At 37.0% G+C, this 14,373-nt stretch overlaps 1 protein-coding gene across 2 annotated transcripts in view; it reads left to right on the forward strand.

Moving 5' to 3' along the window:
- Positions 1 to 14,373, forward strand: part of CWC27 (CWC27 spliceosome associated cyclophilin) — a 102,571-nt gene that overhangs the window by 6,015 nt on the left and 82,183 nt on the right. For both annotated transcript variants that reach the window (XM_064641223.1, XM_064641224.1), the window contains exons 7-10: positions 967 to 1,036; positions 4,483 to 4,562; positions 6,828 to 6,861; positions 10,728 to 10,903. In XM_064641223.1, coding sequence (XP_064497293.1) covers positions 967 to 1,036; positions 4,483 to 4,562; positions 6,828 to 6,861; positions 10,728 to 10,903 — 360 coding nt within the window. The remainder of the gene's footprint in view (positions 1 to 966; positions 1,037 to 4,482; positions 4,563 to 6,827; positions 6,862 to 10,727; positions 10,904 to 14,373) is intronic.

Raw genomic sequence — 14,373 nt, forward strand, 5'->3', positions numbered from 1 at the left:
TTCCTGTGCATCAGCTGAGCTGTGACTGTTTCATGCATGGCGATAGTTGCAAAAGTAAAAGTTAGCTTGAGTCTTCCCCATATGCCAGGATGGGCAAGCACGTGACTGAGATGACACTGCAGTTGAAATGTACTAGTAGTAGTAGCTGGGCCATAACTCAGTTGTTTTGCACTTTTTGAACTTATTTGGTCAGCTACCACTTCTCTCCCACTGAAATACTTAGCAAATGGCAGACATTTTGACATGGCAAATTTCAGGCCATAACTCAGTTGTTTTGCACTTTTTGAACTTATTTTGTCAACTACCACTTCTTTTCCACTGAAATACTTAGCAAAAGGCAGGCATTTTGACATGGCAGATTTCAGTTTCTGTGAATGACGATTCGTAGTCACAAACAGGGAATGAAAAATAATAGGAAATCTGAAGTGTGCCTGCTGTCACTTCTGCTGCACAAAAATAAAACATGTTGCAACTGCCTGGTTCCAACGTCACATAAACAATTAACTCTTGAAAAAAAAAATTAAAGATCATTATTTCTTCTAATTACATTCTGTGGATGTGTGCACATTTGATGCCTTTCCAAGCCATCATATCTTGAACATTTTGTATCTGTTACTTGAGTGCTGCTCTGTTAAGGAGGAAAAATTAAAAATGCAACAGAGCTGTCATCATATAAGAGTCAGTGGAAGTTACTCAAGTCAGAATTTCTTAAGTTGTGTCTTAACATTGTCTAGGTGGTGCTTCACTGTCCTTTTTTGTCTCAGGAATTCAATGGAACATGCTTTGCTAAATATTTACAGCTTGTAGCAAAGCAGCATGTTGTAGTTGTTTGGAATTGGTATATTTAACAGGACAAGAAGTTTTTTGAAATCACACAGAACATGAAAATAAGATGTTTAAAGATAATGGAATATTACTAAGACTGTATTTAAAGTTTTACTAGAAAATTATTTTTCTCTCTTAAAGAAACTTTAACCTGCTTTCCTTTGGGGAAGAAGCTGAAGAAGAAGAGGAAGAAGTCAGTAGAGTTAGTCAGGTACTGTATCAAATTATCCTCATTTTTCTTTTCAACTTAATTACCTTTCTGCATGTTTGTGAAAAGCTTTAAAGTTCTTAGTCTTGTTCTTTTGTATGAGTTTTGAACAATACTAGAAATTGCTTCAGTTTTTAGGATTCTATGTTTTAACATTTTGATAAAAACAGAGGTTTTTATGACTTTAAAGGTGCCTTCAGTTACTGCAGGGAATTCCTACATTTCCATGAACGTACTGTTTTATAGTATAGTTCTGTGTCTCCTGTTTAAAATTCATGTAGGTGATAGGTACTTCATTCTTCTTCAGGTCCTTAATTTAAAGTGTGGGATTTTATGGTAAAATACTTGAGTTTTGAAGATCATCTTGTGCATTGCCAGTGCATTCTTAGCTCCATGTTCTTATGTGTATTCATTATTCTGTGTGCAAAATGAAGTGGGGCTACTGGGGAGAAAATAGTCCATTATCATAATTTAATGTTGCACTCTTGCGAATTGTTCACCTTCACAGAACTAGGGCTGCATAGGTAGTCTTTGATCAAACACTTCCTTCCCTGACTTTGCAACTTAAATAAAGTTAATTTAAAAACTTTACAGTAAGTTGTTACTCTTGTTTCTACCGCCGACCAAATTATTTCACTAGAGTCCTAGGCTTTCTACAGTTCAGGTACCTCTCTGCTTCAGATAATGAACAGGATACATGATCCTGAGTCCTGTACCACATAAGTGAAAAATGGTGGTCAGTCCTCAGGAATTAGTTAAAATACAAAAGAAAAACAGTGAATAATGATGGACAATATTACAGTGAAATGATGTCAGTCAGGATGACAGTAGAGTAGTTTTAAGTATTTTTCTCTTTTTCAAGTTGCCAGTCAGACTAACTATACTTGTTTTTCTTAATATGCTCATCTGCAGTTCTGCTCTTGATATATGTCTGGCTTTTAATCCTGCATTTAATTCAGTTGCTTTGATGTTCTTTCTTTCTATGCCAAATACTTACTTTTCAGTTTAAAATTATCTAAATAGAATGTGGCTTTCATGATAAGCCTAATTTCAGTGTTGTCATGCTGTCTTTCAACTGAGCCTTAAAATCTGATTCTCCTGTTTGTCATGACTAAATTAAGGACTAGCTGTAGCTGGATAAGTAACCGCATCAACTGTTTATGAAAAAATTCTGTTCATTCTTTACAACAAAATAAAACCTTCTTTTCTAAACCTCACTGCTTGTTCCCAAAAGGTCTAGATCAGTATCTTTGTAGTTCGTCACCTTAATGTTGATTGAGTTGAAGTACATGAACATCAGCACTAACTTTCATTCTCTTGATATGACAAATGGAAGGTCAAAGTTAATAATGAGATCCTTTGACATTTACAAACTCAAAATCGTTCTATGAATTGCAGTAAGTATTGCTTGTTTCAGTGTAAAAAGGGTGTACTTTTGAAGGAGAGAGTTTGAGGAAACTGAGGAATCCTCTAATAGATCTGGGAAAAGGGAACATTTTCTGTTAATTTTTAGTGTAGTGAGGCTGAGCCTAAAATTATTTGAGGAGCAAATGAAAACCCAATTTCAGGTGTTTCAGGGTATCTACACTTAGTCTACACTAGGGAATTTATTTTGCCTTTGCTGCAATGCATTATCAGCCTCTTATTTCTGAGGCTGTACAAAGAAGGGCAAGAAGAATAACTAGGGATATGGATCACAGTAGCTTTAAAATTTAAAAAAGGGAGAAAAGAAGGAAATTACAAGAACAATTTTTTTGTATTTTCTGCAGTATGGTGATTGAGACACAAAAATAAATGAACAAATAAACATACAATTAAAAATGTATTTTTCCCTCTTGTAATTTAGGTTGTGAGCATTTATGCCACAAAACATGATCAAAATTATAAACGCTTTCAAAAAGAAATTAAATGAGGGATTAGGGCCATTGGTGTCATTTAAGTGTTACAGGTCAAATTGTGTCTTCTGTAACAGGGGAGTCTCTAAATTGATATATTATAGAGAGTATGAATCTTAAGAGAGAAAATTTGTGTACCTCAGGAGGTTATAGGAGGCAGAGATGACAGGGTTAGGGAAGACTGTGTCAAGGAGGGGCAAGAGCAGAACACCTACATGAGGGAGGGTAAGCGAAAAGGTAAAAGTGATTCCAGCACAGGCAGTGTGCTTACCAAGAGGGGTACAATCCCACAGCATCTGGATATAGCAGGCAGAATTGGTTCCTCATAACAGGGTCCATCAGCAGTCCTGAAAATGACAAGCAAGAACCAAGGCTGAGGTCCCCAACCACAGAGTCCAGTCAGGAGCAGCAAGAGATGGGAACAGAAGGTAGGACTGGAGACAAGTTTACAATGTGGGTCCAACAGGCTTATCTAGAATAGACGCACATGTATACTTTCAACATTGTTCAGGCGGTGAGTATATTCTTAGGCCTGAGCTGGAATGGTGCTCATGGGCACAGGAGCTCCCGGTAAAACCCTTCAAGGCCACAAACCCTGTTAGTTCACTCAGGGATCTGACAGTGGGCCCCCACTGGTTGTTGATTAGTGTTTGAACTGAAGCTTTTGATGTCCAAACTGCTGATTGTCTGTACTTGTTTGGAGCACTTTACAATACACCCACCCCCACTCCAAACACACACACCACTCTGTTGCTGAATGTGTTAGTCTTTGTTTTCTACATAATAAAAAGTTGAAGTTGCATTTAAATGGGTAAGATCTGTCCACACAATTACTGTCCTCCTGGAAGGATTATGCAGTGCGTCTGCAATGGAGACATTCAGGTAACAATACACTGTTTCTGTAGCAGAGATTTTCACTCCGATTTCAATCTGAAATTGAAGTATACTTTTCTTTTTTTTGGATTATCATGGGGAATGCTTTCTTACTGTAGCCTTTCTGCTAGAAGAGCTTATGTATTGTTAGATTTGACTCCTTGTGTCAGTAGATGATTCCTGCAGGATGTATCCCAGGTTGATATATTGCAGTTTGTTAATTTCTTTTTTTTTCTCCTAAGGATCTAATTAGTGTTCTTCCAGTTAATAAGTACTGCCTTGTGCACGGTAGTTCTTTGAGTTGTCATGTGCCATTCTTGGAAAGTCAGGGTCTTACCTCTTCATTCACTCAAGTGTATATGTGCTAGACTGTATCTTTATGTTATGTGATTATTGGCATAACTAAACAATCTCTTTCTTATTTTTTTCCTCTCTTTGCTTTAAAACTTAAGTGCATTGCTTTTGCAAAAGTATTTTCTAAATCCATGGAGTCAGTTTGATGCTTCTCTTTCTGGAATACTTTCTCTGTTCTTCTGCTCATAAAAATGTTTATGCTTACTAGTTAGATGAAAACTAACAAGAAACAAGTTGCCTTTTTCTTACCATAACCTTTTTTCACTATCTATCCTCTTAAAAACTGAAATAAATAATATCTTTTTCCTTTTTTTTTTCTTTTAACAGAGCATGAAGGGAAAAAGTAAAAGTAGTCATGATCTACTGAAGGATGATCCACATCTGAGCTCAGTTCCTGCTGTCAAAAGGTTAACATGTGATTTCCAGTTTCCAGAACAGATTTACTTTCAAGTTGTTACACCCGATTAACATCATGTGTACTCATTGTTTGTCTGTCACTCTTTAAGAATTTAAGAATGCCAGTGCTGGATCTGAGAAAAAATTTCTCTAACCCACTGTTACCAACATTGGCTATCAGTGGATGCCCAACAAAGAATTAAAGCAGAGCAAGTGTAATGTTTATCAGAGTGGTTTCCCAGCCTCCATCAACTTTAATCTCAAGGGACTGTCAGAGTTTGATGTGGTTCATCTATTTAGTAATCTTAAATAGAGTTCTCTTCAAAATATGTGTTAAGTCCCTTGTAAAATTATTTCTGTTCACACCATCCAGTCTGGTACAGGAAGAAGTATCTCCCCTTTTTGTTCTGAACCTTGGGGTCTGCCAGCATCATTTGATAAATTCTAACTCTCATTCTGGAAGAGACAGTGAGCAGTCAGTCCCTTTATACCTCTCTTTACCACAATACTTTCTTAGACCATCTCTTTTCTAGCCTAAACTTTTGAAAGTTTACTCAAATTTTCTTCATGCAGAAGTTTTTCTCCACCATGGTTATTCTTGTTGCTCTTCCCAACCCTCTAACCCTGCTTATGCTCAAAAGTATCTTTTTTTTTTTCAAATCTAAAAAAACACATCAAAAATGAGGTGAATCATAAATCTGTATGCTTGGATAAAGTTGGGTTTCTTCTCTATTTCTTTTTAATATTTGTTAAATTCTGATTCTAACCACAGTCAATATATTTTCATTAAATTTTCTCATCTTAACACTCAACTCCAAGAATTTGCTTATCATAAAATTGTGGAGTAGTTTACTTTGGAAGGGACTATTAAAATTTACTGCATCCAAACCCCATGCAACGGACAGGGACATCTTCAAGTAGATCAAGTTCCTCAGAGCCCCATCCAACCTGGCCTCAAATGTTTCCAGGGATGGGACATCTACCACCTCTCTGGGCAGCCTGTTCCAGTGTCACCACCCTCATCATAAAAAATATCTTCCTTATATCTAGACTGAATTTACCTTCTTTTAATTTAAAACCATTACCCCCTGTCGTATCACAACAGGGCCTGCTAAAATGTCTGTCTCAGTTTTTCTTATAGAGCCCCTTTAAGCAGTGAAAGGCTGCAGTAAATATTCGAGTCTTCTCCAGGCTGAATAACCCTGACTTTCTAAGCCTTTCCTCGTTGAAGAGGTGGTCATCTTCATGGCCCACCTCTGGAGTCCTTCCATCAGGTTTCTGTTTTTTTCTGGGCTGAGTATCCCAGAGCTGGATTCAGCAGTCCAGATGGGATCTCATGAGAGCAGAGCAGAGGGGGAGAACCCCCTCCCTTGGCCTGATGGCCATGCTGCTTTTGATGCAGCCCAAAATACAGTTGGTTTTCTGGGCTTCAATCATGTATTGCCAACTCATGTCCAGCTTTTCATCCACCAGCACCCCATGTCCTTCTTGCAGGGCTGCTCTCAGTCCATTCTGTATGGATACCAGCAGTTGCCTTGACCCAGATGCAGCACCTTATTAATGTAATTTATTACAATACATTTAGAGTTTCTGTGATGGCCTTGGTTACTTATTGATTGCCTAGAACACACTTCAAAGCCTTGACTTTTGCGACTCATTTGATATTCCTTGCTTTTTCTCTAACGTAACTTCTTCTTTAAATTGTGGGACAGAAAAAGTTTCAAGGCTTTTTATTATTAATTTGTGTTAATTAACAGTGGATATGTTAGCTTTAGTATATTCAAATAGATTTCTTTTTTAATTCACTAAACTGTAGCTGTATAACAAACTAAAATTTTGTTGTTAAGCTAAATTATCAGTAGAATGCCTGTATAAGGAAGACTTTCCAAAAATAAGCTATTTGGAATTAAATGCTTTTTTTGTTTGATATATGAAATCAAAAACATCTTAAGTGAGTTTTGGTGGGTTTTTTCTTTTAACTGTATACATTATTGTTTTGCTTGGATAGCTCAAGATATGGTTAGATTTCATCCATTGTATGAAAGTCCATAGTTTTAAACATTTCTAACTAGGAAAAATTGTGATAGTTAAATGATAGAAGATTATATTAATTGATACTTTTAAGATGAATGTGATGATGACACAAATGACTAAGTTGACTAAAATTTCAGGTAGCTAACCAAACAGAATTTTTTATTTAAGAAATGGGTTTTTTAAATGGTATTTTAATTCTCCTCTAGAACTTCAAAGTAATTACATTTTTTTCTTTTTTTTAGTGGAACAGCAAGTGAGGAAAGGGATTTGAGTGAGGTAAGTAACACTTTTTTACAAATAAGTCTGTTTTTTACTGTGTGCAAATTAGATTTTCTTGGGAGAACAAATGCTACTTTAGAGATTTTTGAGAACTAGGTCAAGTCAGATTTCCAGCAAAAGCTGGAGGCTCTTTCAGAGCTCTGAGGTTTGGCCATTTTGAACATTCACAGCAGGATAGAGTTAGCACACTACCTACTGTATTTTATAGAAACTGCTTATTCTGTATTTCAGTCAGTAAATTAAGTGTATGGGATTATGGTATATGGGTTATGTACCACAGAGTGACAAATCGCCAGCATGATAAAAGCCTTGAAATTGCTTCTAAAAAAAAGTTACAATTAAGTTTGTCATGAATAGTGATATAACTGCAATATTTGAGGGTGAGTCTGCTTATGAGTGAGTACCCTATTGGAAAAGTTTCTTCCAAGAAAACAAAATTTCAATGCATACTTATCACTTAAATTGCATTGATGAAGACTGCCACCTCTGAAAGACATGAAATCTGAATAATCAAGCAGTAACATTCAACTAAACATGGAGTGTATTCTAAATACAAGAAAATTGTCATGGTTCAGAGCAAGCTCTCTAGCTGTCTCTGTCTCTAATCATAGGTCATGGGAGTGCGCCTTCGAGTTGCTGTTGAGACAAGGATAAAATATTTGACTAGGAATATAATCTCCCGCTCCCCAGACTGAATCCTGAAAAATGCTGTTTTATATGTCTGTCCGTCATGCACAAGTACTAACTATACTGTTCCCTGACGCACTGTGGACGTAAAGGAAGACCATAATCTGTCCAGTTCTTCTGCCTAAAAAAAATCTGCTTGCACCCTGTTCCCTCCTGCTTTTTCCAGAAGGCATAGTATAAGTTCAGTTTTTTTGACTCTTCTCCATTGTAATTCCTTCTGTGCAGGAGCATTTAAGCGTTAGAAGGTTTTGGAGAATGCTATTTAATTAATAATTCCCCAGATGTTCAAATAGCCCTTTGTTAAGTGAACTGGATTCAGGGAGTACAGAAAGTGGACGTGTTAGGCTGAAGAATAAAAATTTAAATAAATATACCTGATTAATCTGAAGTAGGAAATAGGAAGACTTTTTTTTTTCCTGGATAGGTATCCTCCTTAGATTTCATTTCATTGAAAGATTTTAGTTAGGATCTAGCATTTCAGGCAGTTACTGGAGTCTTGTGAAGTGGTACTAGTATTTTATCATCTCTCTTAGAGTTATTTCAATTAACATGTCACAGGATCACTTTCACATTTACACGGCTGCGACATGTTGGTAGTTTTATAGCTAATCATATGGTCACATAATTCTTCCAGATCTCCCTGCATCCCCCAACAAGTCCCTAGCATATAAGAGAAACTTATTAATATTCCCTAAGCACCTGGCCTTGCTGTTCATGCTATTAAATATCATCCTGTTTCTCTTACTGCAGTCCTCAAAGTCATACATTTCATTCTCTGAGAGTCAGATCCTTTGTATTAACAACACCGCATAGCTATTTCTTAAGATACTTTTTGTACCCAAGTCTTTAATGAAAGCATTATGTGAAATGTGTTCACAAGATTGAAAATTTTTTCCCCAACAGTATAATTTCTCCTTTTTGCACAATTTGTTTTCCTCTCCCTATTTGTCAATGAGTTGCTGAACAGTAAGGTTTGTGCAGTATTATGTACAAATAAAACTTGATATCCACCGCCCAATTCAATAACCTTTTTAAACAGGAAAATCATATTTCATACAATAGCCATTAGTCCTTCTGTCACAAAGTATCTCATTACATTTTAATTTTCATAGTAAAGAGAAGAATAGGGCAACTCCACCCAGATAGTAACAGCAGCAAAAAGTAGTACAGCTTTCAGGCAGGCAGTTTTCCATTTCTGTGTCACATGGAGAACACCCATCATCCAACAGAAAAGCCCTTTTGAGGTGTCAGATAGTTCAGTCTGGGTGGAAATGTGTTAATTCTATTAGTTGATAATGAGACTTCTGAAAAATAGGAGTCTAAAAGATAGAAGGTCAGGTGGAGTTAATGAGACAGAAGAGGGACTGAAAGAGAAGACTAGGCAGGAGAAAAGAGTAGAGTTGCAGGAGGGAAGAGGTTGAGGAAGAAGGTTATATCCTATTTTCTCAGTTTTCTAGAAGAAAACCAGTAAAATCCTGTGCAAACTGAGGGTAATATTAGGTTTGGGAAATAGGGGATTTAGCTCAGTGGGAAAAGTTGAACTATTTTGTCTCTTCCATTTTAAAATACAGTCCATGGAACTCCTCTCCTGTTACTCAGATTTCTGTAATTTTTACTAGCTTACTACTTAGCAGTTGCAATCCGTCCAGAGATTGCTGGTTTTATTCCAGAAGTTCTCCTATCCAACTGTTACAGTGAAACACTCTTACCTAAGCCCTAGCCAAATCTCCACCAGGAGTCTGTCTTTATCCCTGACTGTAAACACCTCAAATACAGTCCTGTTGCTTTCTTTTCTGGATTCTGCCCCCTGCCATTTAGGGCTGTAGTCACCCATCTCCCTTACAATTTATGAAGTAAGCACATCCTTCAGAAATTTTCATTATCTCCTTTGTCAAACAATACCTTTCTGGTAAATTAAGGGAAATGCTCATCCTGTTCCACTTTTCTCTTCGCCTGTTTAAAAAGAGCAGACAAAACACCCAGAACAACCTTTCAGTTATTTCACTGGGAAATATTCAGCTCTTTTACTGTGCTAAATATTCAGAGATTTCTTTTTGTATTCCTGACTGGTCTTCTCTTGCCTAAATCTCATATCTAAGTATGGTCGCCTGAAGATTCCTAAATAGTGACTTAAGTACAGCTTCTGAAATCCAGCTCTTGATTTTTCTCTTCTGTTCCCAAAATTGTGCCCCTTGCTGCTTTTACGTTTCTACCCTCTCTCCCTCCATGTTTATGGACGTGGTCTTCATGGTGCTCTTCCTCCTAACTGTCCATCACACCTAGGACATACACATGGTCTTCAGAGTGTTCCTTTCTAAGAGCTTACATCCTGGCTGTCTCCTGGATACAGTTCCCAGGAACACCATTTTTAAGTATCCTTTCTCTGTGTGGTTGAAATTAGTCATGTAGTATCTTACACTTTTCTTTTGCTGATTAGCATCACACCAAAGTAAAAGTAAAAAGATACACCATGTAATCTTTGAGCTGGCACTCTTCCATTAAGGTTCATGCAGACTTCCTTCTTCAAGGAAGAAAGTAATCAAACTTAGATCCCTTCATCTGATCAGGCCACATTTTCATTCTACAATTATTTCTACCTCCAAATGTCTTCGAACAAGGTAGTTTATCTCCTTCTGCCCTCTGCTAGGACCTGTGAGGCAAGTTGGGATGATTGATTCCACACGTTTTCACAGCCTGTTTTGATCAACTTAGTATTTGTAAATTTCCTCACAGAGACTGATGGGCTAACCTCTTCCATCCCATCATGACTGTAGTATAGCCCTGTTGTAGGCAGTTCTTGAATTTTGTTTTTCTTTTAGTGGAAAATGAAAGTTTAGTGTATTGCCTTGTTCAAATTTTCGATTTGTGAACAGTGACCAGAGTAATATCACATTGCTATGATGCCATCTGTAGACCTGTAAGAGTTGATAGTCTACAATAGATTGGTTTTAATTTTTTTAACCATACAAAAAAGATGTAATTTGTGTATGAAAAACTATTGTATTTCATTTTTTTTTGTTCTCTTTGAAGCAAATTTTTTCAATTTGTTTGAAAAGTTTGATTTGAAATGAAGTATTTTTCTTTGGAAGAGATTACATTTATAAGAAAAAAATTTCCATATTCAACATTTTGTAGTAAAAAATCTAAAGGAGTTTTACCATTTCAAATCAATAAAGGAGGAAGAAGAACATGATGAAGATGCTGATAGTGTAGACAATGAAACTGCTAGTCATGAGAGATCTCAAATAAAGGAACGCATTGCCAAGAAGTTGAAAATTGATACAAGTGAAAATGCTAAACAGCAATCTGAAGAGGAAGAAAATAAGCCAGAAAAGAAAACAACTAGTCGCAGGTAAGGGTTGTTTTATTTGTTTTGGTCTTTTTTCTTTATGTTATTTACAGGTAAATGTTTTCTTCTCAATTCCGGTTTTGCAGTTATGATGTTGATAGGGTAAGTGTTACTTAAAAGTACTGCCCCCTGCCCACCTCGAACTGTGGAAGATGAGCTTGCCTATTGCTTTCTCATTTCTTAGTTTTGTTTGGCAGTTTGAACCAAACAGGTAAGTTACATTTTGTTACACTCAGCACTTACTGATACCTTCTATGGGAGTTTTATTTTTCCCTGTGAGTCAGAAATGAAGAGCATTTGTCTTTGTCATGCCTTACTTTGTCTTTCTGCTCAGTTGTAAGATGGAGTTTTGTAGCTTTATCTGTGATAACCCATAGTAGTTGTCCATCACTGAGACTTGCAGAAAACAAAGGCTTCCTAGGCATCTGGTGAAGTCTGGTTTAACAGAGTAATCATTCTTGCAGTGTACCAGCTTTTCCACGCTGCAGTTGGTACATCAGTTTTTCTTTACAGACATAAAAGCGTTGGGTTCCTGTCTTGTAGGTTAGCTGTGCCAGTCTTTGTGAATGTCTGTACTGATTAGCACTCAGTTTTCAGTGAGTTAATTTGTTTTCTTGGAGCCTTGTGTCTTGACAGTCTTTCTTGCAGAGTGGGTTTGGGAATTTCTGCCAAATAATGTTGATATTGCATAAAAACACTCATCACGTATGCAACTGATGAGTAGTGGCTCTGATGTCAAACTTACTAGGAATTATTATCCAGTATTTCAATAAGAAGTTACTGAAAAATTAAGACCTTGCAGTTAAAAAGTTAAATGTATAAGTTTACTTATTCAGTGAAGACTTATGGGGGAAACATCAGAAAGGTGGTTTAGCTTTTGTGCTCTTAACTCTGCACAATAGCTCTAGAAACTAAAATGTTCATGGGATTTAAGTGGGAAATTGTGTCCTTTTCTACATCTTCCCCGCTACTGATTTGCATCTCAGAGTCACATCAGGTACAGTCAAGAAGCCTTTGTAATTTGAGCAAATCCAAATTGGTTCCACTTACTTTTTTCTCAGGCCTAGATGGTGTTACTTCTGAAGTTCCTCATAATTTTATGTTTGCTGAAGAGAGGACTCAGTACACTTAATAGCTGGAGATATACAAGCAAGAGCATTTGACATCAAAGACCCAGCACAATAACAAAAATAAAGATACAGTAAACAAAACCTGTAATTTAAATGGACATTAGTTTTTCCTGTCATGTGATTTCCTTTTAGTTAGAGGCAAGGCAACCAACTTTCATACTTAGTCAGACTTTATGTAGTCAGCAAGATCTGTATGGTCAGTTCTGTAAACTGATGTTAATCCATTTCTTTTGGAACAGCATGTAAATCTGATCTTTTGTAGAGTCATGTGATGATATTGTGCTGGTTTAAAGGTAAACCAGCAGGGGAAATTAACTCAGAAGAGAGATTATAAGTCAGAATAACAATTTAATAAAATAATACAATAAGTACGATTATACAGACAAACAATTGGTTTTAACTCACAAAACTCAAATGTATAACCCAGCACCCTGGGGCACGAACAGAGTGGTGTCCTTTGGGCCCCGAGTCCAAAGTAAAAGGAGAGGGGAAAAGCTGTTGCAGTCTGGTTGAAAAGTGGTGGTTGCAGTCCAGTCGAGAGTGGTGGTTGCAGTTTGGTTGAGAGCGGTGATCTGCAGTCTTTCTCTGGATCCCACGAGTGGTTAAAAAAGTCCCAAGACTCCAAGATTATATATCCTCCAGTTCAGGCAGGAATGCTCAGTACCTCCCTCGGGGCAGGGGGTTCCTTAATGGGTGTGAGGACAAAAGCAACCTCCTATCTCACAGGCCTCTTAACACCCAGTTTATAGCCTGAGGAGTCAGGCTCTATGTGCAGATGGTGTAAATGGTTCATTGATACCAGTTTCTGGGAAATGGCATGGAAGGCTATAGAATACACAGTTTTGGGTTACACCCATCCAGTGATGAACTGGTCCCAGTTGTTCTAACTAGGACAGATATGTACACCATGATAAAACTCTAATTCATGAACATTGGTTTTTAGCTTTCATTGTTTCTTTCTCTCTACAAGAGCATGTGAGTCGCAGTACATGAAATGTAGTGTCATGATTTTATGGCTATGTTAGATATAACTAGGTACTTTTACAAAGAACATATACAAGACATCTTGTAAAAACCTGTTGCCTTGTTTTCCTTTCTGATGTCTTTGAAGTTGTGCTGTTTGCTGCTTTGGCAATTGGTGGCTGTACTATCTTTGCTGTAGACAGTTGGTCCACAGGAAATATACTGATGTATACTGATATTGATGGATAACTTTGATCCCAAAATCTGTTTTCCAGTCCTGTGGTTGAGATTGATACATAATCCCACTGATAAGTTACATAAATATTTATCTAGTGTCAATTAAAAGGGTTTTATATTAGTATGTTGGACAAGACTACATGGTGGTAGTTTTCTTTCTCAAATCTTGCAAACACTGGGCTGACAGTTTTCTGACTGCAGAAAGAAGTAGTTCCTAGTTTTCAATAGTCTTGCTTTCAGTGATTGATTAGTGTTGCACCCTAATAATGTTTGTGATAATGCCCATAATATTCTCCAATACAGAATAAGTTTAAGCTTCTCAGATTGAATGAACTGTTCTTGATCATGGAGACTGAACAAATACAGATTAGTGTTAAATAGCTGTATCAGATAGTGGAGGCAAGGATTCAGAAATTTGAAAGGACTCCAAGAAGCTCTATGAAAAAGAACCTTGAAGTGTATGGCAGCAAAATAACATCCTAAGAATACCAAAAAACTTTGGAATCTGTTTGTATTTACTACCTACCTGTCTGTACAACCACCTGCCCACTAATCAGTTTAACTATCTCGGGGGCTTTAAAGGGGTGGCTGCTGGAAATAAAATGGTCTAAGGTGTAATAGCAAGTTTGTAGCATGAAGGGAACACAAAGCTAGAGGATACCCTTAGGAATGAGATAGTCAGTGCCCAAGCTTGCATGATGTTTTGTCCTATTTTCAGAGACGTGTATAGTAAGTCTGTAAGCTGCTGGCTCTGATTGTGGTTATTCCATTCTTTCAAGGTAACAGTAGTAGTATTATAGCCAAATGGGTTGTCTTAACTCAGAAGAGGCTTTTATGGGTTGTATTTTTAGCAGTTGGGAGTTATAGCCTTGGGTGACACTGCTTAGTATCACAAGTAACAGAAATTTCTAGACTTACTGTTTTCCAAATAATTGTCTGACATCCTCTGGCATGAAAATCAAAGCCATTACTGTTTGTAATAAAGTGTTATTAAATTAGAGGTCTGATGAGGTAAAGTAAGATAAACAACATCAAGTTTCATTGTCTGAAATAGTGACTATTTTCTAATGTACTGGAGATGGTAGATAATATACTCATGGGTGTTCACCACCCACTGTAGTCAAAGTCTGTGCTGATCAGAGG

The sequence above is a fragment of the Pseudopipra pipra genome, chromosome Z, assembly GCF_036250125.1.
Source record: "Pseudopipra pipra isolate bDixPip1 chromosome Z, bDixPip1.hap1, whole genome shotgun sequence".
Taxonomy (NCBI): domain Eukaryota; kingdom Metazoa; phylum Chordata; class Aves; order Passeriformes; family Pipridae; genus Pseudopipra; species Pseudopipra pipra.